The 23,355-nt window shown below is 41.4% G+C and overlaps 1 protein-coding gene across 1 annotated transcript in view; it reads right to left on the bottom strand.

Moving 5' to 3' along the window:
* Positions 1 to 22,794, bottom strand: part of pde2a (phosphodiesterase 2A) — a 125,215-nt gene extending 102,421 nt beyond the window's left edge. Inside the window, exon 1 of the mRNA XM_089013519.1 lies at positions 22,660 to 22,794. Coding sequence (XP_088869645.1) covers positions 22,660 to 22,718 — 59 coding nt within the window. The 5' untranslated portion in view covers positions 22,719 to 22,794. The remainder of the gene's footprint in view (positions 1 to 22,659) is intronic.
* Positions 22,795 to 23,355: the final 561 nt, after the last annotated feature.

Raw genomic sequence — 23,355 nt, 5'->3', positions numbered from 1 at the left:
CTTTTTTTCCATTTCAAAAAGAAACAACAGACTAAAAAAATGGAATACACAGTTGCACCCCCCCACCCAAAAAAAGATAAAAGGGCCAAATAACAGAAAGAAAGAAAACAGGAAAAACACAAGCAAGACGGTCGTCTAATCTACTGAGAGACTAGCAATAACTAGGACATGATTTTTTCCAATTCTTGGCAAGCACGCTGTCTTTCTTTTTAGTTTCAGTCTGTTGCGATTTGCTCTTGGGTGAATCTTGATGACATTTGGATGTATGAGTTGCAGATATTTGCAGGCACACATGCCTGCATAACAAAAGTTCTACAAAGTCTTAAAACGGAAGAGCCATTTTCATGCCTTGCCCAATATTGACCATCCAGTTTTGGTCAAGAGTCAATCACAAAACTAAAAGAAATAATCAGTGGTGGGCCGTATTTATAATTTAAATAATTATAAATTGCCTTTCCGCTTCCTTGCATTACTTTCCCCCCCTTTGTGCTCCTTCCAGATGTGAGTTTTCGTATTTAAGCATTTAACCCATCACTTTTCAGTCATCATTTGTTACCACGGTCAGAAATCGACCTGGACACCTTTACAATCAGTTCTGCAGGCCCTGATAGAAAAAAAACAATTTTGATGAAACTGTTACTTTAACCAATTAGATTTCGAGTTGGCAACACAAGGATGTTTGCAGGCGCTGGAAACGTCACAAAGTATGATTGTCTAATGATAGTATCACGAGCCACTAGTGACAAGGGCATACTCTCCAGAGCTAGCACACTGTATCTGTAGCGAGCTGCATATGCAAATATATAGTTGTGTTGATTTAATAGCAGTTTTGTCAACCCACAATGGCTGAAGCTGGAGAAGAAATGGATTTGGTTGCAGATGTACTGTTCAAGCAATTTTCAAGATGGACTTTTCAACAATAGATGGACATCTATTGACATCTATTGACATATATGGTTGGACACCTCCGAAGTTAGCAAAAATAGCAAATCATTTTGCAATTTTATGAGGTCATCATGAATCCACACGTTCATAGTAAAAATTCGAACAGTTTAATTACAGTATTTCTTAAATTTCTCTCAGTCACAAGTTACTTCCTGGCCATCAGTACCCTCTAGTGAACGTGTAGCAATATGACACCACACTCGCAGCTGATTGATTCAGATTTAGCGCTACTGAAGGCCGAGGAGTGACATGAACGGCCCGCCACCGGAAATGATAGACAAAAAATGTCATCCCAAACACCTGATGATTTGTAAATAGAAATTGCCTTTCTTCATATTTTGCATTTCACATTATACATTCGCAGTAGTACATAATTTCCTTTCCCTGGTGGACTGACTGCACTGAATCATAAATAGCAATCTGGTTGTCGCCAGTGTACAGATTGTTTTGTGAGAGTACGTCTCAAATCCTCCAGAGCTCACAGATTAAAAGGAAAGAGTGAGGCACCGCCATTGAAAGTTTTTATCTTCAGATTAGTGCAGACTGACTCTTCATATTGCCCTCAGCATATCTCCTAATGACAAAGTGTGACAAAGCTGGTGGCGATGTGTATGTGCGTGCGTGTGTGTGCGTGTACGCAAGTCACCCAGCTCCAAAGCGCTCATGAAATCATCCCTCTATATCATTTTCATTCTGAGCCCTACAGCTGTAACCTGTGTGCCTTCAATGTTTCATTTTAAACACAGTTTCCATCTTCTGGCAATTTTTCTCAAGTACGTGTTGTGACAATGGCAAAATGATTTGAGAGTGACTCTTGCGGGTCCCCTATATTACATTCCCCAGCCTGGGGATCAACACATGCTACCTGCAACTCACAAGCAAAGTGCAGAGGTGTTCGTATCTGGAACACCGGCAAGGCGTTGTCGTAATCATCACAAAAGACACACATTTTGGAGTGATGGGATAATGACACTCGTAATCACACAGGGTCTACTGATGCAAACATTTCCCTACTGCTCTGCATCACAAAAGTAGCCGCTTTACTCAACACGATGCGCACACTTTCAGTTGTTTTTTTATATGATTCATTATCTTCCCGTCATCATATAATGATGAGCCCGGTACTAGAAAACGACAGGTGTCACGGCAACAATGATCATAACAATCTCATTCTCCTTTCATCAACCCCTCTCTCCTTCAAAATCTCTCAGACCATTCCATTTGGACTCCCCTTTGGTTTTTTTCTTGTTCTTCTTTTGCACTTTTTATATCACGCTTTGATTTATCATGTTTATCTTGTTACCCAGAATGCATTGAGTAAAATTCTGATTAAAAATAAAAATGGCTGGAGATGAAGAACACATCAAAGAAGAACGCTACAACTACGACCCAAACCATGACCGATTTATGCATGTTTTCAAAGAAGAGCATCAGAATGGCAAAAACAAGATCCACAAAGTGAACACGGCATCAGTGGAGGAGGACCGTTGGTTCCAGCCCCCGAGACCGAGGAAATGGAGGCAGTGGTTTCTGCAAAATTGGATTTAAAAAGAAAAAAACGAGAAAAAAATGTTTCCTCCAGTCACCATTTCGGCTGTTCCACTCGAATGGGCAGGTCAAAATTTCTTGCAAATAATTTGAAAGCATGGGTCAATCCTGCCTTGAACACTGTACATTCAGGCTGGTGGTGATGGGTCGTAATGGCCCGTGGTGTATTTTTGGCAATTTGGGTCCCTTTGGAGCAAACAATTTAGCATTATTTAAGGCCCACAACTTTACTGTTGCACACCAGGTTTGGATTCAGAATCATCCACTTATTTATTCCCTACCCTCAAATTACGAAACATGACACTTTTATTTTTTCCCCCTGATTGCTCACATATAAATCGTATTTGTGTGCACTGATTATGACCTCATATCATACAATAAAACAGCATGAGGACAACATACCAGAGCGGCACATTCACAGTGGACTGGTTTAAAAAATAACTTATCAGTGGCGGACCGTCAAAGCCTGCTAAGCCTTCTCTGCTGGCCTAAGAATATCTTAAAGCCTGATGTTAATTGTATTTTGTCCATGAATTCTTATTCAATAATTCCAAATTGTCTTCATTACTTTTCCCCAGTTGCACTGCCTCCAGATGTGTGTTTACATATTTAAGCATTTAACCAAGAACATTTCAGCCATCATTTGTTACCAGGGTCAGAAAGCGACGTAAACACCTTCACAATCAGTTCTGCGTGCCCTGTCGCATCAAATGTGTCGGTCAAACTGTTATCTAACCAATCAGATATCGGCAACCCAAAAAGGGTACCAACGCTTTGTTGAAGGCGCGAGTCAACGTCAGAAGTTTTGAAAACTATGATTGGCTCGTCTTAGTTTGATACTGGCCAGAGCTAGCACATTGTATCCATAACAAACTGCAGAAGCAAATATATTGTGTTGATTTAATAGCAGTTTTGTCAACCTACAATGGCTGAAAGAGGAGAAGAAACGAATTTGGTTCGAGATTTACTGTTAAAGCCATGTTTAAGAAGGACTTTTCAAGAAAAAATGGACATCATGAAGAAAGGTCAGTCAGTTATTTCCTGGCTAATGGTATCCTATAGTGAAGTTGTAGTAAATCACACCCCACTTTTTTCAGTCTAGATTTATTCAGACGTAGCACTACTGAATGCCTAGCGATGAAATCCACGGCGCCCCACTGGAACTCATTGACCTGGCAGCTGCATTTATCACCTTCCACAAAAGATTATTGAGACGTATAGAGGATAAGCTACCCTATTGTAATCCATTTTAATGTTACTCTAATAATCACCAGGTTTTTTTTTTTATGATTCTCCGTCTCCGAGATACATTGGGCCATATTTTTTAATGACACATCTGCTCGGGCCTCACGCTTTAATACTACCAGCTAATTGTGCATGATGCTAAACAGCAGTGCGGTTAGTGTCCTTTTGTGAAGCCAATCTGTGATAAAACGCATGCTTGATACCAATTTGATTCCGCAGCTCATTTTGTGAATATCCGCAGAGAGCGAAAAAATGTTCGGGACTATCACATCACTTGTGCATGAAGACAAAACAGGCGGGGTATACTTGTAATATCCACGTGGTTTCATCAACTATTTTACAGGCCGCATGGCCGCAGGATACATGCTGCCGATCATTACAATTAACTAATAAATAAAATAAATATGTGTTTGCATCCGTTTGCCCAAGTAAACAACGTGGTGGTGTTTGGAGTGATAAGGCTCGGTCTCCTCTGTTGGTTCAGTGCCTGCGTGACACCGCCGATAAGAAGGCAGGCCGATGTGCATACACACTCATCAACACACTGTACGCATACAGAAGGGTCCAAGATTAAGCCTTGTGTCCATCATTGCTTTACAAACAAATGGCAAGACAATATCCGCTCATGTTCAAAGACATCAAAAGCATTTAAGGCCGGGTGAATGTGTAACCAGAATTTTTCTTGGGGAAGGTCGTAAGATACAACTCTGACATTTGGGGAAGAAAGTGCTAAATGTGCGAGCCATCTATGTACGCAATACACTGTCCATATATTGTCTACATTAACTTATTCACTGCAATTCCCACATTTTTTAGGTAATTGAAAAGCATGACGTGGGGATCCATTCCCGAATGTGTTCATGTTTTGGTTTTTCTTGCAGAGGGGGTGCAGATGAAGCGCCAGTCAGACCTCTGGCAATGTTTTTTCCCTTCCACGAGGCGGCAGCATTTGCCTTTTGTACAGCGGCCTTTATTTCATGCTCAGATAACTCCAGACACCTATAATTTAGGAATTAACTATTTTTGGATGATGAAAGAAAAGCATAATGTTTCTTACACTTCATTGAATGTTTATGTAGTCCTAAAACTCAATATTTTGTTGGTCCTGGAATTTGAGTGAAAATGAAAAGAAAAAAAAACCTGGCACTGGAGTGGACACGTTTTTGCACGTCTAGCAGTGAATGAGTTAATACACTTGCATAATGACCAATAAAATGATCAACATTTGGCCCATACAGAGGCTGCACGGATGGGTGTGGTTACCGGAACGACGTAATTTCGCAGTGTTAAGGCAAAATCAATCATAAACCAAGCTATGTCATCAGTCCATAAACAACGTTACAGATCTCAGGAAAATGATGTAATAATCCCTAATGAGTGGTGTTTCAGGGGCAAAATAACGTAACATTTGATAGTAGTCATGATGTAACTTTTTTGGGGGGGTTGGTCAGGTCAGGAAGTGCCATGCAGTGAGGTAGAGGAAATAAGATCAACAAATTGACAAAAACACAGCAAAGGTCCAAGCAAAAGCTATCTAAAAGAGACCGAAAAGAGGAAGTCAGGAACAAATTCAATCAACATTGAAAATGATGCAGCACGGATAAGACTCCAATAATGATCTCGAAAAGCAGCACATGCACGGGGGAGGGCTTGGGGGCCGAGAGGGAAGCAAAACATAGTGAAGTAAATGAGGCGAGACACACAAAAAAGTATGAAAGGGAAATGACGGAGAACACCATTAAGACAAAAGAGCCACAAGAGTACAACAGCGAGCACACCTCCGTGTTTGGATTATGTACAAAATGACATTTAATCAGGTGGCCCTTCCAGGGCTGCGATGACTTTCCATGACAAGGTAATTAGGAAGCTTAGAGAATTTAGCAATTTTGCTAAGTCACTTACATAAAGTGTGATGTTAAGCGCCTGACTCCATTTCACAAGCCCACTTTAGCTTCATCTCTTTTGACACTGAACTCTCTCTCCATTAACACTGACCAAAGACAAACTCTGGCCAAGGGTGCAAAGTGTGTCATAAAAAAATAAAATAAAGGCAGTCAATTACACCTTTCATCTCGAGACACTTCTCTTACCTCTTCGACTGACAACAACGCATTAACGTGCAGTTTTTTTTTCAGTGTCCTGGTGCATGTGTGCAATTGTTTGCACCAAAAGACTAGATGGCATTTGAAAAAAACTGAACGGGTTGAACAACACCAAAGGTCAATAAATAGCCACACCTACACACTACTAATCCTTACAAACACAAATGCTCTTTCCCAAATGAGGACACACCCAAAACACAAAAGCCTCTAAGAGGTTAATAATGCGTTCAAACGTCATCCACTGGCATTCATTTGTCTCCATTAGTTTTCTTGTAAGGGACAGTGAGCTGATAAGCAGAGGGCTGGCGTTTTACACAGTCAGAGCCATTTATGATGAAGCGTTGTCATTGAATTATTCAGTGAAAGGATAAAAGGAAAAGGCAGATCATAAGAAAGGGATATGGTCAGAAATAGGTGATGGCTGCATTGGAAAGTATGTCATCATTCCAATATCTGGAATAGGCGACAACTTTCAACCATAAGGTGCAATCATAAGAATAATAATTTACATAAATATTATTCTATGACTGACCTAATAGAAAAACAAGACACTGCATCTATTGAAGACACATAATTACAACTTAACTTTGAGCGTAGAGTTTAAACCAATGCAGGTACCGTATTGTGTGCACTCTAAGGCACACCTAAAAGCCTTCAATTCTTTCAAAACCTGCCCAAGTGTTTTATAATCCAGTGCGCCTTATATATGGAAATATGTCATTCATTGAAGCTGCACTTTATAATGTGGTGCGCCTTACAGTATGGAAAATACGGTAACAAATTGCTGACAGAAGTAAAAATAAGTACCATATTTTCCGGTCCATAAGGCGCACCTAACAACCTTCATTTTATTCCAAAGATGACCCTGCGCCTTATACGCAGTTGTGCCTTATATGTGAAGTAATATTGTCCCTGAAGAAGAAGTACTGCATGACTTCAGCCTCTACTATAGCACCTTATAATGTGGTGCGCCTTATATTTTGATTTTTTTTTATATATTTCTAAATTATATTTACAAAACATTTTTCATTCATTCAAGATGCACCTTATATATGAAAAAAAACTTACATCATTCATTGGGGTTGCGCCTTACACTGCGGTGCGGCTTATACACAGAAAAATATGGTATTGAAATAATCAATTCCAGACAATCACCGCCATATTTTTTTCAACATTATGTTTTATCAAATAATTTCATATTAATACACACCTCATGTGTGATGCTTTGTTACCTGACACATGAGCGTAAATGTGATGGTGCAAGAAGGTGAAGATTTACATACAAGTGATTAAAGTACACAGTGGGAGCATTGTACAGCGTGCACTACACTTCACATGAGCACTTTGCACAGGTGTTTTGGGAATTTCATCTTGTTTTATGACAAAATGCGCCTTATCGTCAACATCAACCACCATATGGCATCAAACATAATATGGCCTTTTTACAGAATTGAAATTTCACTCCTGTAATAAAAGAGGCTTCCAAATTGGGCTGAACACCCCAAAATGCTGCATGGCATACAATAACATCAGCAATGGAGGTAGCGTGGAAACCACCATTTGTGTCGGCACTGGTGTCTGGTTGCTGGTCAATTAGCTTTCCCTGTTGTCTAATGGGTCTGCGTGTCCTTCCTGTTGGGGAGTGTGATGGAAGACACAGCTACCACTGGCCTCAGCATTAGCAGACAAGAACGGACCTGTGTACACACTCTCAGGAAACAATTTGGCAGCTCACTGGACTAACCGGTGGTTATTTGACAAGATGGTGAAATAGCCATCTAACACCACTTACTTCCACATCATATCAATAATCGCTACCATTAAGGAAGCCCATTTCTGGTTGGCCTGCAGGCATCACATCTTCTTTAGATTTTGGGCATTAACAATACAAGACACAGCAAAGAGAAGCCATCATGTATTATTCTTAGTGGCGTTCCGATCAGGATTTTATGCTGCTGAATGTGGTAGCGAACAGCCATGACTTACATCGACAATCCAGAGTCTGATCGTGAATACAAGGATTAGCTACACATTTTTAAAAATTTGATCGTTCAATACCGATTGGCTTCGTGGGCTGGTCTCGAGTTGGCTGTAGACCGCAAACTATGAACCGCGAGTGATTGTTTTTAGTGGTCGTTAAGCATTGAGCTCTTCCTTGCCTCTGGGAAAGGAAAAGCGAGCGGTGGATTGCAACAAGTACTGCCAGCTTATGAGACAGTCAGACTTTGTAACTCACTTGCAGCAGGTTCCTCAATAAATTAAAATGGAATTAACTTAGTTACCTGGAGTATTGACAGGGTAACAGTCCATCGGGGTGATGGACTGAGGATGACAGTTGTTTAGGTTTGAAACAATAAGGGACCGACAATGATGGCCAAAGATGGACAGGAGAACTTGACTGATGCGCACATCTGCATCTGTTTTTGTTTCTGCAAGGTCAAGGACTAAGTGCCTTTTGGAAGCTGATTTTAAAAGGAATGAGAGGAGCCCCTGAACCTGGCTGCAAATCAAGTAAAAAATACAAATATTTGGAATAACCCAAGGGTGTCAAACTCGTTTTTTCCTTTCGTGGACTGGTATGAATTTGGGGAATCCATTAGAATGTTTAATCCACTCCACATACGTATGACATATAGAGCGCACAAAAACTTAATGAATAACCAGTTATCAAATTTGAAGTCAAAATAATGACTCTTATTCCATGGGACAACATCGGACTTCAACAACCATCATGGAATTTCACAAGTTTGATTTGCTTTCATGGCCAAATAAAACGATGTGGCGGGTCAGATTTGGCCCTTTGGCCTTGACTTTGGTACATTTAGTGTAAACGGTCCCTTCACAAAAGATTCGCGCTGGGCACTGGTTGCTGTAAAATCCTAATTCTTTTTGGCTGCTCTGGAATAGAATGTCTATTTATATGACCAGACTGCACATCCTTTCATTCAAAATGATCCAGGATCAAAATTCACTCGCTTCCTGTTTACTTTGTTTTCCAGCTGATTTTTTTGGTAATAGTTAGCCTTGGGACTTTAAGAACTCTGATCTCCGCTGGTTGCTGCCAAGTGGAACACATTGTAGGCCCATAAATTCAAGAATTAGCAATTCGTATCTCAAGAAATAAAGACTCTGAAAATGAAAATCAGCGAGAACATGAAAAAAAACAGCTATTGATTGCATTAATACTAAAAACACAACAAATTGTGTCACAATAACACGTTTCACATTCATAATGATTGGCTGACAAACCATCTCAGCCGCTTCACAATACCCTGGATCAATTTTCTCTTGACAATTTGCAGTTGTCCACAACCCAAGTCTTCCAATTTGGGAAAGGTCATTCTGCGTGCAACTATAAATAAATGACTACAGGGACCCAAACGTACAGTAAGGCAACAGCATGGGAGTGAGAGAGAGAGAGAGAGAGAGAGAGAGAGAGAGAGAGAGAGAGAGAGAGAGAGAGAGAGAGAGAGAGAGAGAGAGAGAGAGAGAGAGAGATGCAGATGCGAACAAAAGAGAACAGCACATGGTATGGGGTTCGAGTGTGGGTAAGACTGGGATGAATGATCGTGGGAGAGAGGAAAGGAGAGGAAAAGCCCTGTTGGACTCACTTGTAATGTATAATATATCAGAATGGGCATACCAGCAGAAAGAACCATATGAGAAATGGGATGATGTGTGAACAAAAGGGCATATTATATCATATAACCAGAGAAAGAATGCTTTTCGTTTTAAGCCGACCTTGAATTGAGAATTGAGCTTCGGGGAAATAGAGGTCACCCAAATACAACATGCATGAGCCACATGCTTTCACATACGCTCCTTTGAGACACAAATGTAGCCAATGTAAAATGTTGCAGTTCTTAACATTGTGTGTGTGTATGTATATACATGTTCGTCCTCTTTGGCGAGAGATGACCATCTTCACTGTGGTGAAGATGACTTGCACGTGAGTTTGATTAAAGTGAAGGAGAGTTGCGCAATGTCATCTGCTTCACTCTCTCGTCGCAGCCCATGTGAATCCAGTGGCAAGACAGAGTCAAGACGGCTGGGTATGGGTTGGGATGCAGTGGATGACCACAGTGTTGTACGTGTCTCATTGTGCCCTACTCGCGCTCTACAAAGCTAGGCTGGGCCTACCTTCATGCATGTTGAACCAGTCTAGTGGTTTCCTCTACGCAATCTGCTGGGTCAAGGCTTTACATGCACAGACCCTACAATAACCTACTGTCTATGTGGCATGCTCACTTAGACAGGGAGACTCGTGGTAGCTGGTACGCCAAACCCCATCACAGATCAAACAGACCTGCCACTGCCCACTGCCCGTTGCCCAGTGTATGTATATATACACACAGGTAACATCCGAGTTACGACCGGGTTCCGTTCCGACAAAACGGTCGTAAATCGAAATGCATTCAAAGGAGGTTTATCCGACAGGATAGTATGTCAATCTCTTGTTTTTAAGTGTTTAAACATTTTCTATTGAATACTATTACGTATATACAAAAATGTTGACAGTTCATTAATAAATATAACTTTTAGTGCCATTTTAATCATTTAATATTTCGGATTATCGATCTTTATAACTGTGTCGGGGCACACGCTTTCTGCTGACCCAAATACACACGGCTTCCCATGCATGCGAGCCAGATTGCTGTGAGAGTGAGATGCTGTCATGCTGGAGAAAATTGGCGGACGCGTTTGTTAAGAAACAGTTATTTCGTATCCTCATTTTGTGCAGTGCTACTCCGGCAAATAAACACGCTACTTGTTTGATACGGTCACGTTCGGATTGACCGCTGGTGGCGGAGCCGCGCCTTCCTGCTTTCTCCACCTCCTTCAACAGGACAGCGGGTACGAAAACGGGACGCTGTCAACTTGCATTTGTACTTTGTATTACCCTGCACTTATGTATCTTTGTGCTTGGTCCGAGCCCCCCCCCCCCAATCCCGTAATCCTTTTGGGATTGTTCCTTCTCTGCACCACCGTGTACAAGTTGCTTTTCGCCATTGGCGTAGAATGCAGGTCGGGTTACCCATTGCCCACCACCCCCCTCGTCGTTTTTGGTATTCTTTATTTTTGATTATTCCCCTGGTCCTCTTTTTGGGACCAGCGCTTTGTGTTGGTCCTTTGTGTTGCGCTTTGTGTCATCCTGCACGGACGTCGGTCTGTGTCGCTTACTTGGGGATCCAGACATTCAATTTCGCTCCGACGAGTCGGCTGCCCTATGCCTCATTCGGAACGACTGTGTGTCTTCAGAAAGACACACAGGTATATATATATATATATATATATATATATATATATATATATATATATATATATATATATATATATCCATCCATTTTCCGTACCGCTTATTCCTCATTAGGGTCACGGGGGGTGCTGGAGCCTATCTCAGCTGTCTTCGGGCACGAGGCGGGGGACACCCTGAATTGGTTGCCAGCCAATCGCAGGGCACACAAAGACATACAACAGTCACTCTCACACTCACACCAAGGGACAATTTGGAGTGGTCAATCTGCCTGCCATGCATGTTTTTGGAGTGTGGGAGGAAACCGGAGGACCCGGAGAAAACCCACGCGGGTCCGGGGAGAACATGCAAACTCCACACAGGGAGGCCGGACCGGGACGCGAACCAGTGACCTCTGCACTGTGAAGCCGTTGTGCTAACCACTGAACTACCGGGCCGCCCTATATATATATATATATATATATATATATATATATATATATACATACATACACACACATGTGAGAGTGAGATGCTGTCATGCTGGAGAAAATTGTCGGACGCGACAAATACAGTAAAGTCTCGTTATATCGATATTCAAGGGAGTCCGAAAAAATATCGATATAACCGGGACTATCAATATATCCGACCCTGTTTGCATGTAATTTTCTCAGTGCGTGCATAGAAATAGTATCGATATAACCGGGACTATCGATATATCCGATATCGATATAATGAGACTTTACTGTATATATATATATATATATATATATATATATATACACACACATGTGTATATACATGTGTATATACATGCGTATATACATGTATATATATAAAAAAAAAGATATGGATAGATAGATAGATAGATAGATAGATAGATAGATAGATAGATAGATAGATAGATAGATAGATAGATAGATAGATAGATAGATAGATAGATAGATAGATAGATAGATAGATAGATAAAAACATCATCCAGTGTGGATCCTTGGGCAAGACCCTTCACGCTAATGCCTACCTCATACAATTAGAAGACTATAAATTGAATGACATGCCGGCTCAGACGTCGCCTGGCGAAACAAGAACCATAACTGAAGTAGCTGATCTCAAGAAGTCCTATCAGTGGCTAGAGAGGGCTAGCCTAAAGGACAGCACAGAGGCACTCATCCTGCTGCTCAAGAGCAGGCCCTGAACACCAGAGCCATAGAGGCACGGATATACCACACCAGGCAAGACCCAAGGTGTAGGTTGTGCAAAGAGGCACCTGAGACAATCCAACACATAACTGCAGGGTGTAAGATGCTGGCAGGGAAAGCCTACATGGAGCGCCATAACCAGGTGGCTGGCATAGTCGACCGAAACATCTGTGCAGAGTATGGACTGGAAACCCCAAGGTCAAAATGGGAAACACCTCCCAAGGTAGTAGAGAATGACCGAGCAAAGATCCTGTGGGACTTCCAGATACAGACTGACAAGATGGTAATGGCCAACCAACCAGATATCGTGGTCATAGATAAAGGGCAAAGGAAAGCCGTTGTCGTGGATGTAGCGGTCCCGAGTGATGGAAACATCAGAAAGAAGGAACATGAGAAAATCGAGAAATACCAAGGGCTCCGAGAGGAGCTGGAGAGAGCCTTGAAGGTAAAGGTGACAGTCGTGCCTGTGGTGGTCGGAGCACTCGGGGCAGTGACCCCCAAACTAGACGAGTGGTTGCAACAGATCCCGGGAACAACATCAGATATCTCGGTCCAGAAAAGCGCACTGCTAGGAACAGCACGGATACTGCGCAGAACCCTCAAGCTTCCTGGCCTCTGGTAGAGGACCTGAGCTAAATGAGGCACAGACACCACCCATGGTGGGTGAGACGAGGATTTTATTTTTTTAATATAATCTCTTCAACACCTGGCTTCCTGCTGATTTCACCATCCCACTTCTAACACCATATATATATATATATATATATATATATATATATATATATATATATATATATATATATATATATATATATATATATAACATACATATATATAAACAAATAAGCACTGCCCCAATGTAATCATGAAATGTCAAAACAGTGTTTGGGATTCTACCAGAGATTGAACACAATAACGGAGGCAGACCCACTACTGGGCTTGAAAAGCATGTCACAGCAAAGGTGTTTGTTTTTGGAGAGCAGAATTACATGAAAACAAGTGTGCCACCTGTAAAGAGAGCAGTTCAGTATGTTCCTTCTCAAGGACACCTCTCAGAGAAGACTTGAGAAAGGCTGAACGGGCCTTCAAAGACTTAACCTGTCCTACTTATCTTTCAAAGAAACTCTCTGTTGACTTTGATGTCGATAGAGACGCGACAGACATACCAAAAGATAAACATCTGTGAATGTTGGGGTAATTCGCTATACGAACATCTTTAAACATCTTTTTGCATCATTTTGTTTTTCTTTGACTTCCTGATGTCCTGCCTGCCTTTACATGTCACATTATTACGTCACATCCTATTACATCACATCCTGTCCGTCTTACATAAATGCTCTCCCAGCGCGTCCATCTCTCTCTCTTCCTGTCTGTCTCTCCTCAACTGACCTCACAATGTCCCTGCTGTCTACAAGATTAAAATAAGTTATTCTGTTGAACACCTGGCTTCCTACTGATTTCACCATCCCACTTCTAACACCCTGAAAAGCGACGAACCAGGAACGAACGATCACTTTTCAACCATCAGTGAACTTTACACGTGTGTAGTACACAAAACAGAACACAACAGGAACAAGTAACTGGAAGCACAAACACATCACGAATATGACGCACGTCAGGGGCATATTTTAATGTGTTTAATTTATTAAGAAGAGTTCACAATCAGCTAAAAGGAAAGTGGTGAAAATTCACAGGATATATTTCCAGTCATGCGTCAATAAATGCAAACATAAACAGAACATAAATCACTGGCGGGCACCCTGTTGGATTTTTTTTTTTGTTGCATGACTTGACCAGAAAGTTAAGCAAAGACAGAAAAAAACACAAGACCGACCAGAAGATGGAAAGGAAGAGACAGAGAAAAATAGCCTCTGGGGAATCTCAAGTGTGTATGTGTGCATGTGTGCGTGTGCATGTGTGTGTGCGCATGTGCGTGTGTGTGCGTGTGTGCGTATGTGCGTGTGTGTGTGTGTGTGTCCATGCGCGTGCGTGTGCCTACCCCAGGGCTTCAGGGGGATGGTGTGAAAAGTCACCTGAAAGGGTCTTTGGTGGCAAAAGATGGGGGGGGGCATCCTGACATGCAAAAAAATGTTTTGATCCCAAATCTTTCTCACAAAAAGACACATTTTGACACACAAAAACAATACTAATTCTAGTTGTTGTAATTACCAGAAGATGTGCGCATTTGTCTTCAATAATCAGGATCAGCTTATCTCGTGCTCTGTAACGTGACATGTTTTAAGGCAGGGATGGAAGTGAGGATCAAAAAGAAATTTATAATTTCATGTATTCACAGTTTTTTACCTCGTGAATGGTTTTGTTTGATAAATAGGAAAACAAAGGCTTGGATACCTTGAGGAACTATCCTACTATTTTTAAAGTTTCCTGGTCCACCGGTGCCTAATATGTGCGCATTGCATGAGGACCAAATGAGCTTGTCAAATGTTTATAACCATTGTTTTAAGGACACATTTTAAACTCTTTTTGATCGTAATCTAACAAAATATCTGTATATATGTAGTAGAATTGATGTGCTTTCCAAAGTGACTTAGTCGGGATGGAGGGCCTGTCCCAAGAGCCATCTATTGATGAGCTGCCATTGTCACAGTGTATGAATGAAGATCAACTTTCTGAGTGTTCATATTTAACCTGGAGCTCGGTACATTCCTTTGCGACAAGAGTCAAGAACAACTTTTGTGTGGTTGTTGGGGAGAAGAGGTTTATGGCCTCTTTGTCTCTGTGTGCGTTATACTGGCGCTAAGTAACGTTGGACCTGTCCATGCTGAATGGGCGATTCGGGGTTGGAAATGGCTCAACAAACTGAAGGTGATTAATGTGCCTAATTTCAAGAGAACAAAAAAAGCAACATGTGGCTGGAATACAGCCTCATTAAAAAAAATGTTCACTGGGTTGTTTGATCTTAATGAAATGGATTGAAGCAAGCCTCTGTGATAGAACACTTATAAGATTGGTTACAGATTGCGCCAACTCTCTATCTCACCTCAACTTTATTTAAAGAGCACTTTAAAACAACTATCGTTGCATACAAAGTGCTATACATCGGCGGCGGCAGTTGTAGTCACAGAATGAAAAATAATCACAGCTGCCCAGTGACGGCCTGGCAAAACAACGGCCATTCAGGAAAATGAGCATAATTTCCCAGATCTCTTAATGGCTACCCCAGCCGGATAAAAGGGCCACTGATAGAGAACACCATAACTTATTATGTTTTGTTTTCATTGAAATCCAAGGAATTCAATGCCATCCATTATTTGTTCAGCGGGATATGGCTCTGACAGTCATCCGCATAGCAGTGGAAGGAATACCATGTTTCCTTTCAATGGAACCCAAGGCCAGCAGACACAATGAAAACAACAGAGGCCCCGTAATTGAACCTTGTGGAACACCATACAAAAGTGGAGCAGTGCGGGACACAGCAACCAAGGCAACCACAAATATCCCTGGCAGTCAAGTAGGACCTAAACCACTCAACAACACGACCACTAATGCAGACCTGGTTCTGTAAAAGGGTCAACAGAATACAGTGATCCACTGTATCGCACAGAGAAATTAGATCCAACAAAACATGACACACTATCTCCATTGTCATCCAGTCACCAAACTTTGGCGTGCAAGAACAATGTATAGTTCATATTTATGACCCATTCGTAAGTGATATATTTTTAAATGTTTAATATTCCGTGGAGATATGTGTACTAACACACAAACACACAGGGTTTCTTTCTACATTTTCATTCACTTGCACAATCTGCCTCTTCCGGCTCTTTTCTTGCTCTGAATATTTCAGTATTGATGAGGCTATTACTGATGATAACACACCAATGTCAGCATCTTTTCTTCTGCTGTCAAATAGGCCTGCAAATATATGGCCACTCCTATGGAGTCAGGTTACAACTGGTGCTAGTTATGTGTGCCAAGTGTATTTGTGTGAGTGAGTGTGTGTAGAGCTTCCTGGCAGTAATCCAGTAAATACTTTGTCAGGCCTTTCATGTACACACCTAGCGGCAAGAGAAGGTCACATCGGTTGATGATGATGAAAATGACAACAAATCCCTTTTTAATTGCTTCCAACAAATTCCAAAGACCATCAGTATGAGTTTGTGTCATTCTTGAAATTGCAATCAGTTGCGTCAATTTGTTTGATGCTCAAAGGGCTGTAATGATGAACCTTTATGAATGTATGGTTTAAAAAACAGCACCCATTACAACTAAGAGTAACCACATAGCTCAGAAACAGATTATGCTTTGAATTGGCTGACTTACCACATACCAGTGACGTGCGGTGAGGTTCATGGCTGGTGAGGCACAGACGTCATCACAGTCAGATTTCCAAACATATGAACTCCATAGAGTAGCTTATTCAACATTTGATTGGCAACAGTTAACGTGTTTTGTTTCATATGTCATGTCAGCATTCTTTATATACTGTATACAAACTGTAGCATAGAAAAAATAATTGAAAAAAAAGTAGCGTGTTACCAGTGACGTGCAATCAGGGGAGGCAGGTGAGGCCTTGCCTCACCTGTCATCATGAAAATATCAAATGAAAAAATACATTAAACAGTTATATTTATTTAGTGATTTGTACTTTAAAGTTCTTTTCCATTTGACTTCACCATTTTTGATTTATTTTCAAAATCTCTGAATTTTCACATTTACAGTTCAAATACTAAGTAGAGACGAGCGGTGAGGCAGCAGCCGGCTGAGCCTCACCATGGATTGCGCAATCACTATGCTAACTGTGCTGGCTTGCTCTGCAGTGAGACCGCATTACTGTCCCTCTGCATATCGCTATTAAAGTGTTCAAACACTTTTAGTATATGAACTACTTTCTACAGTTTAGCTGGTGTACATAATGTAGAGTCACTTTACATTATAAACACTGGTCTACAGTGTTTATTTTATTTTTAACAAAACTGTGTGCCTAGGTGAGGCACACAGTTCTCCTGCCTCATGACTGGGGGCACTGGTGATTACAGAGATTCTGCTCGTGCCGCCTCGGCTGCAGAATAATAGAATTAGTGAGAGCAAGCTACAGTAAACAGTTAGCAAGTTACGTGCAACCATACAGTCATTTTTTCATGTTGCTTGGCCTTATTTTCAGAATGGAGGATTACATAAATTGAAAGAAATAAGACTTAAAACTGAAGAAAGATAAGGAAGGCTTTGACAAAGAAGGTATAGATGCCTTTCTTCAGAAGGAGCGGCGCATGGACTTCATTTATAAGTAAAGGTAACACGATAAGGTTTTTTTAAATTATTTTTTACTATGCTACAGTTTATATAAAGAATGCTGACATGACATTTTAAACAAAACACGTTAACTGTTGCCAATCCAATTGTGAATAAGCTACTATGTAGAGTTCATATGTTTGTAAAGCTGACTGTGATGACATCAGTGCCTCACTAGCCACGAACTGCGTGTTACCTTTACTTATAAATGAAGTCCGAGTCTCTCTGTCTCAATGGAGATCACTGCCAGTGACGAAAGTTGTCCTTGATCAGTCCTGCTCCGACTGTATGTTTTCAGTCTTTTCAGTGCTGAGAATGACCGCTCCACTGATGCTGTAGTAGCTGGAACAGTGAGCACGAGCTGGAGCAACTTTGTCGCTTCAGGAATAGTTTCAATCAGATCCTTCTTGGCCAAAAAGGTGAGAAGCTGTCCAGGAGATTTACATTCATCCCTCACCGTTTGTGAGCTATACAGTCCGGTGTTGGTCTTCCTTTAATTATTATCTCCTGCTTCGATTGAAAGTCCAGTTTAGAAAATTCTTTCAATTTAGATATGTAATCCACCATTCCGAAAATAAGGCCAAGTAACACGAAAAAATGACTTGACTGTTGTACTTGCTAACTGTTTACTGTAGCTTGCTGTCACTAATTCTATTATTCTGCAGCCGAGGAGTCGCAAGAAGAATCTGTAATCACCAACGCCCCCTGTCATGCGGCAGGAGAACTGTGTGCCTCACCTCTGCACACAGTTTTGATAAAAATAAAATAAACACTGTAGTAGATAATATATATAGTAGTTTATAATGTACAGTGACTGTACATTATATACACCAGCTAAACTGTAGAAATTTAGTTCATATACTAATTTTTTTTGAACACTTTAATAGCGATATGCAGAAGGACAGCAATGTGGTCTCACTGCAGAGCAAGCCAGTACAGTTACCACAGTGATTGCGCAATCCATGGTGAGGCTCAGCCGGCTGGTGCCTCACCGCTCGTCTCTACTTAGTATTTTAACAGTAGATGTGAAAATTCAGCAATTTTGAAAAGAAAAACAAAAAATGGTGAAGTTAAATGGAAAAGAATGTTAAAGTACAAATCACTAAATAAATATAACTGTTTAATTTACTTTGTCATTTTATATTTCCATGATGACAGGTGAGGCATAGCCTCACCTGCCTCCCCTGACTGCACGTCACTGCCCCATACCTTATGCATCTCATGAAATATTTAAACAGGAGATAAACTGTTGGGATTCCCAACACAGCGCAAGCATAACATTGGCTCTTAAATCCTTCAACTGCATAATTCCCAGTGACCTTCAGTGTCTGATCGTCAAAGCAACTCGTGCTCGAGGAGAAGCAGGTAAAGGTCAGCTACTGACACTAATTGTAATGCCAGACCTGGCATGTTTCATTCTTCGTCAACACATCTGCTTGTTTCAGACGACGAAGTGCTGCTGTTACTTGATACTGAACAATCCCCAAAACGTGCGCGCCAAACTAGGGCAACTTGAAGAGAACACCAGGGGTTATTGAAAAATCCTAGAATACAGACATCAAACCAGTCTCTGAGGAAGCCTCATCAGCATACAGTATTTACAGAGTGTGAGAGGCGTTTGATCAGCTCCACGCTTTGATCGCAATAGCTCACCTGAATCACAGCAGATGCCTCCATTCATTTCAGGGCAGGTGCTTTATGGGAGAATTTCAAGCAGCAGAAATTTGCTGGTAGGAGGGATTTATTTTAACATTATGTTTAACACGTTGCCTTGACATTGACAATGTGTGCCTGCGAGGAAGAGCAAGCCAACATAAAAAAATGAAAACATTAACTTGTCTACAACAATCCACACTCCACAGATGACAACACATGATGGTTATGTCATGCTGCTGCAGGCACATCCACAAGGGCACCTTTGCCCTTGTGGAATTTGGAGCTTGCAACATAAGATGTTAGAATCTTCATACAACAATGTGGTAGGTGTATACACTATTGTCCAGTTAAGCGTAATTTGTCACTGTTGAACTGGCCTGTCTTAACTCATTTACTGCCAGGTGATGTGCAAATATGTGTCCACTCCAGTGCCAGGGTGTTTGTCATTTTCAGTCAAATTGCCGGACCCATAGAATATTGAGTTTTAGGACTACATAAACATTCAGTGCAGAGTGAGAAACCTTACACTCGCTTCTTTCATGAGAAAAAAAAGTTAATTTCTGAGTTTTATTGGTCTGGAGTTATGTGCATGGAAAGTGGGGGTGGCTGTATAAAGGGCAAATGCTGCCCCCTCGTGGGAGGGAAAAATCATTGCCAGAGGTCAGACCTCTGGCAATGAGTTTTTGCCTCAAACACACTTCCCGACAAGAAAAAACAAAACCCAAACAAATTCGGGAATGGCGCTCCATGTCATGCTTTTCAATTCCCGAATAAATTTGGGAATGGCAGTGAATGAGTTAACACATCTGTTCTAGTCCATCCCAAAAGTGCTCGGTGGGGTTCAGGTCAGGGCTCCAATCGGAGACAGGAACATATACAGTATAATAAAATAACTTTTGGATTGCTATTAAAAACGTTTGGTCATGCAGCATAAAGTAACAAAGTACAAATACATTCTTAATGTACTCATATAGATTTTTTGGCAATCTATAATTGAATATTTATTTTTTATCACTTTTTACTTTAATTTACAACATATGAAAATTGTTACCTGCACTTTCTATGTAGGAGACAGTGTTAAAAAACAAACACACAAACAAACAAAGAAACAAACATAAACAGGCAAAAGTAGACTATAGGTGAGATCTTAATTCATTGCTATCCGGTGCGCGAGTGCCGCAATACTACAGGTTTTAAATGTCTCCGTCATCCAACAGACATGACAGAAATTCAGCTCATCATCAAGCTTTGCGGAAGCATGTGGTGGTGGTGGACCCCAAAAAAAGCAGGCAGGAGGGAGGAAGGAGCAGGGCGTAATTGACAAATTGTTTTAAAGTCGGTACGAACAAAATCTCAAACAACAAAGTCCTCAGAGCGGAAAGGTCCAAAGTAGCAAACAAAACCATGAGTAAAACATGACAATATTAAACAAACCTGCCAGGGTGAAACAAACAATGACCCGGCACATCTGGGAGGCCTTTGTCGCTGATTAAAATGACCAACACCTGTTCAGCTGCAGGTGGGGCCCTACAGTGCCACCCGTTGGTCGCAAAGCAAAATGTGACACTGATCATTCCAAGGACCGCAAGAATATCCATGCGAAAATGACACAAAAGTCCCAGCTATGAAAACATAAAGAGGAGGTTTTGGCCACCCCTAGCCACCCAAGTAGAAGAGCACCTGAGAGTAAAAAAAGCAACAATAAAAACTAACAGTAGTGCCATGGAGTAACATGAGCAAAGCAGCATGAATGACAATAGCAACAGATTCAGCTTGGGCTGTTCGTTATTGTCAGCTTCAAGACCTAACATTTGTCTTGAGTAATTAAAATCCACGAGCTTCTAGCGCCAAAAAAAAACAACATTCTTTATTTTCAGTTGTCATAGCTAATTTATAATTTGTGACTCGATTTACAATGACATAAAGATGGCAGCACATGTGGTATTTGTTTTTCTCTGTTTCTTTGTTTTTCAACGTACAAGTTGATGGTGTTTTGTTTTTCTGTTTAAAGTTATCAAAATATCCAATTAGTTTCATTGCATTTAAACATTCGTGTTGAATGAGTACTCCCATTGAATCGGTCCTTTAACACAGACGTCCCCAACCCCCGGGCCGTGGACCAGTACCGGTCCGTGGGTCATTTGGTACCGGGCATAAAGAATAAATAATTTACATAATTTCTGTTTTATTTATTATTTGAGTCCGAACTATGTTTTATTTTGAAAAATGAAAAATTACCAGATTACATCCGTCTATGACTTACTCTTGACACATGTCAAAACGCTTGTCTAGGTCACGTGATACATACCGCTAAAATTAGCCCAGCGTAAACTAGCAAAATGAGTAAAAAAACAAACGTCTTTGGAAATTTTCTTGTCGAAGGGGAAAAGGCCCATGTAGGAGAGGGAAGAAGAGCCTATGACTTCGAAGACAAAAGGCTGAATTTAACATAATTTGTGACCATAGAGCGTTAAAGGACAACCAACGTCTCCAGACAAGTTGTGTCCATAATTTGTAAAGTGGCTTCAAATGACTTCTACTGAGCGTATTTTAATAAGATTCCACCGCATATAGCTATATTTTATGTTTTAAGACTCGCGCTGAATATTCAGGAAGTCTTGTTTTAGAGTTGGTGACGAGTCCGTACGTGACGTCACTAAAGGAACGCCCTTGAAAATGCCCAATTCGCAGCTCAATTTTTTGCAGATTTTGGACACTTTAAGTCATTTTTATTGGTGTTTTGCATTTGAATAAAAATATCATACTGCGTGTTTTGGGTATTTTAGATGCTATAAAACGTTTTTTCTGATATCAGTTAAGAAACAAAAAAGTGACGTCGGTTGTCCTTTAAGGGGCAGAGACAATGTTACATATGTTGTTGTTGGCGCAATGTTACCAGGACTCTGCTAATAAAATTGTATAAAAATACACAATGGATTCACGTTATTATATTGAAAATAAAGAACGCCTGACGTATCATTTTATTTTGTTGTATTTATCCGCCGGTCCGTGAAAATATTGTCTGACATTAAACCGGTCCGTGGCGCAAAAAAGGGTTGGGGACCACTGCTTTAACACACATATCAATACTTCAATTTAAGAACAAAATGCCAGGACTTTAGCCACCTTTGTAACAGTGTGCCTGCGGAGACTTAAACCGTAATGTAAAATCTTCGATGGGAATATTGAGCCACTAGCCCGGCAGGACTCCCACGGGAATGAGAAAGTAACCAAAGAGAAGCTGTGGAAATATTTGAGGGGCGATGCATGATGTGACGGACGGGTTTATGGGGCTGACAGCTGCCCTCGCACCTCACATGGTGCTGCCGCTGTCAAGGGAGGAATCATGACAGCCAGCCAGCTGGCGGATCTCAACACTCCACCATCACAAGGGGCCATGTGCATCCCCCCCGGCCGCCTCATCATATGAGGAAGTACAAGTGACACACAAACACACGCATCGGTGTGGCAGACTTACATGTCGGTGGATGGCGGTTGGCTACGGCAGAGCAGCGCGTGTCCGCACGCTTGTCCCATGGCGCATCTTGCCTCGCCACTCCGCTTGACCAAAAAAAAAACAACTACTGCAGTCGTGGAGTGTGAAGAGGTAGGATGGGAGGGACAGTGCGAGTGGGTGTGTTTGTGTGTCGTCCTCGCTTTATCACTTCTCCGCCGGTGTCCACCGCTTCTTAGGGGTTTCTGTTTCTCCGGTGTGGAGAACGGAGGATTATTCGAGACCGGGTAAGTGATACTTGAAGGCTTGTGCACGAGGACATCACGGTTGATGAGAGGAAGAGAGAGCGAGAGAGTGAGAGACCGACAGAGAGAGAGAGAGAGAGAGAGAGAGAGAGAGAGAGAGAGAGAGAGAGAGAGAGAGAGAGAGAGAGAGAGAGAGAGAGAGAGAGAGAGAGACAGAGAGACAGAGAGAAAGAGAGAGACAGAGAGAGACAGAGAGACAGAGAGACAGAGAGAGACAGAGAGAGACAGAGAGAGAGAGAGAAAGAGAGAGAGAGAGAGAGAGAGAGAGAGAGAGAGAGAGAGAGAGAGAGAGAGAGAGAGAGAGAGAGAGAGAGAGAGAGAGAGAGAGAGAGAGAGAGAGAGAGAGAGAGAGAGAGAGAGAGAGAGAGAGAGACGTTCAGGGCCACATAGGAGCGTCATCAACTCGTCATCCCAC

Source organism: Hippocampus bargibanti, linkage group LG14 (assembly GCF_051943395.1).
Source record: "Hippocampus bargibanti isolate YZ-2025 linkage group LG14, ASM5194339v1, whole genome shotgun sequence".
Lineage (NCBI taxonomy): Eukaryota > Metazoa > Chordata > Actinopteri > Syngnathiformes > Syngnathidae > Hippocampus > Hippocampus bargibanti.
Note: the sequence above shows the minus strand (reverse complement) of the source record. Positions and strands in the feature narration are given on the sequence as shown.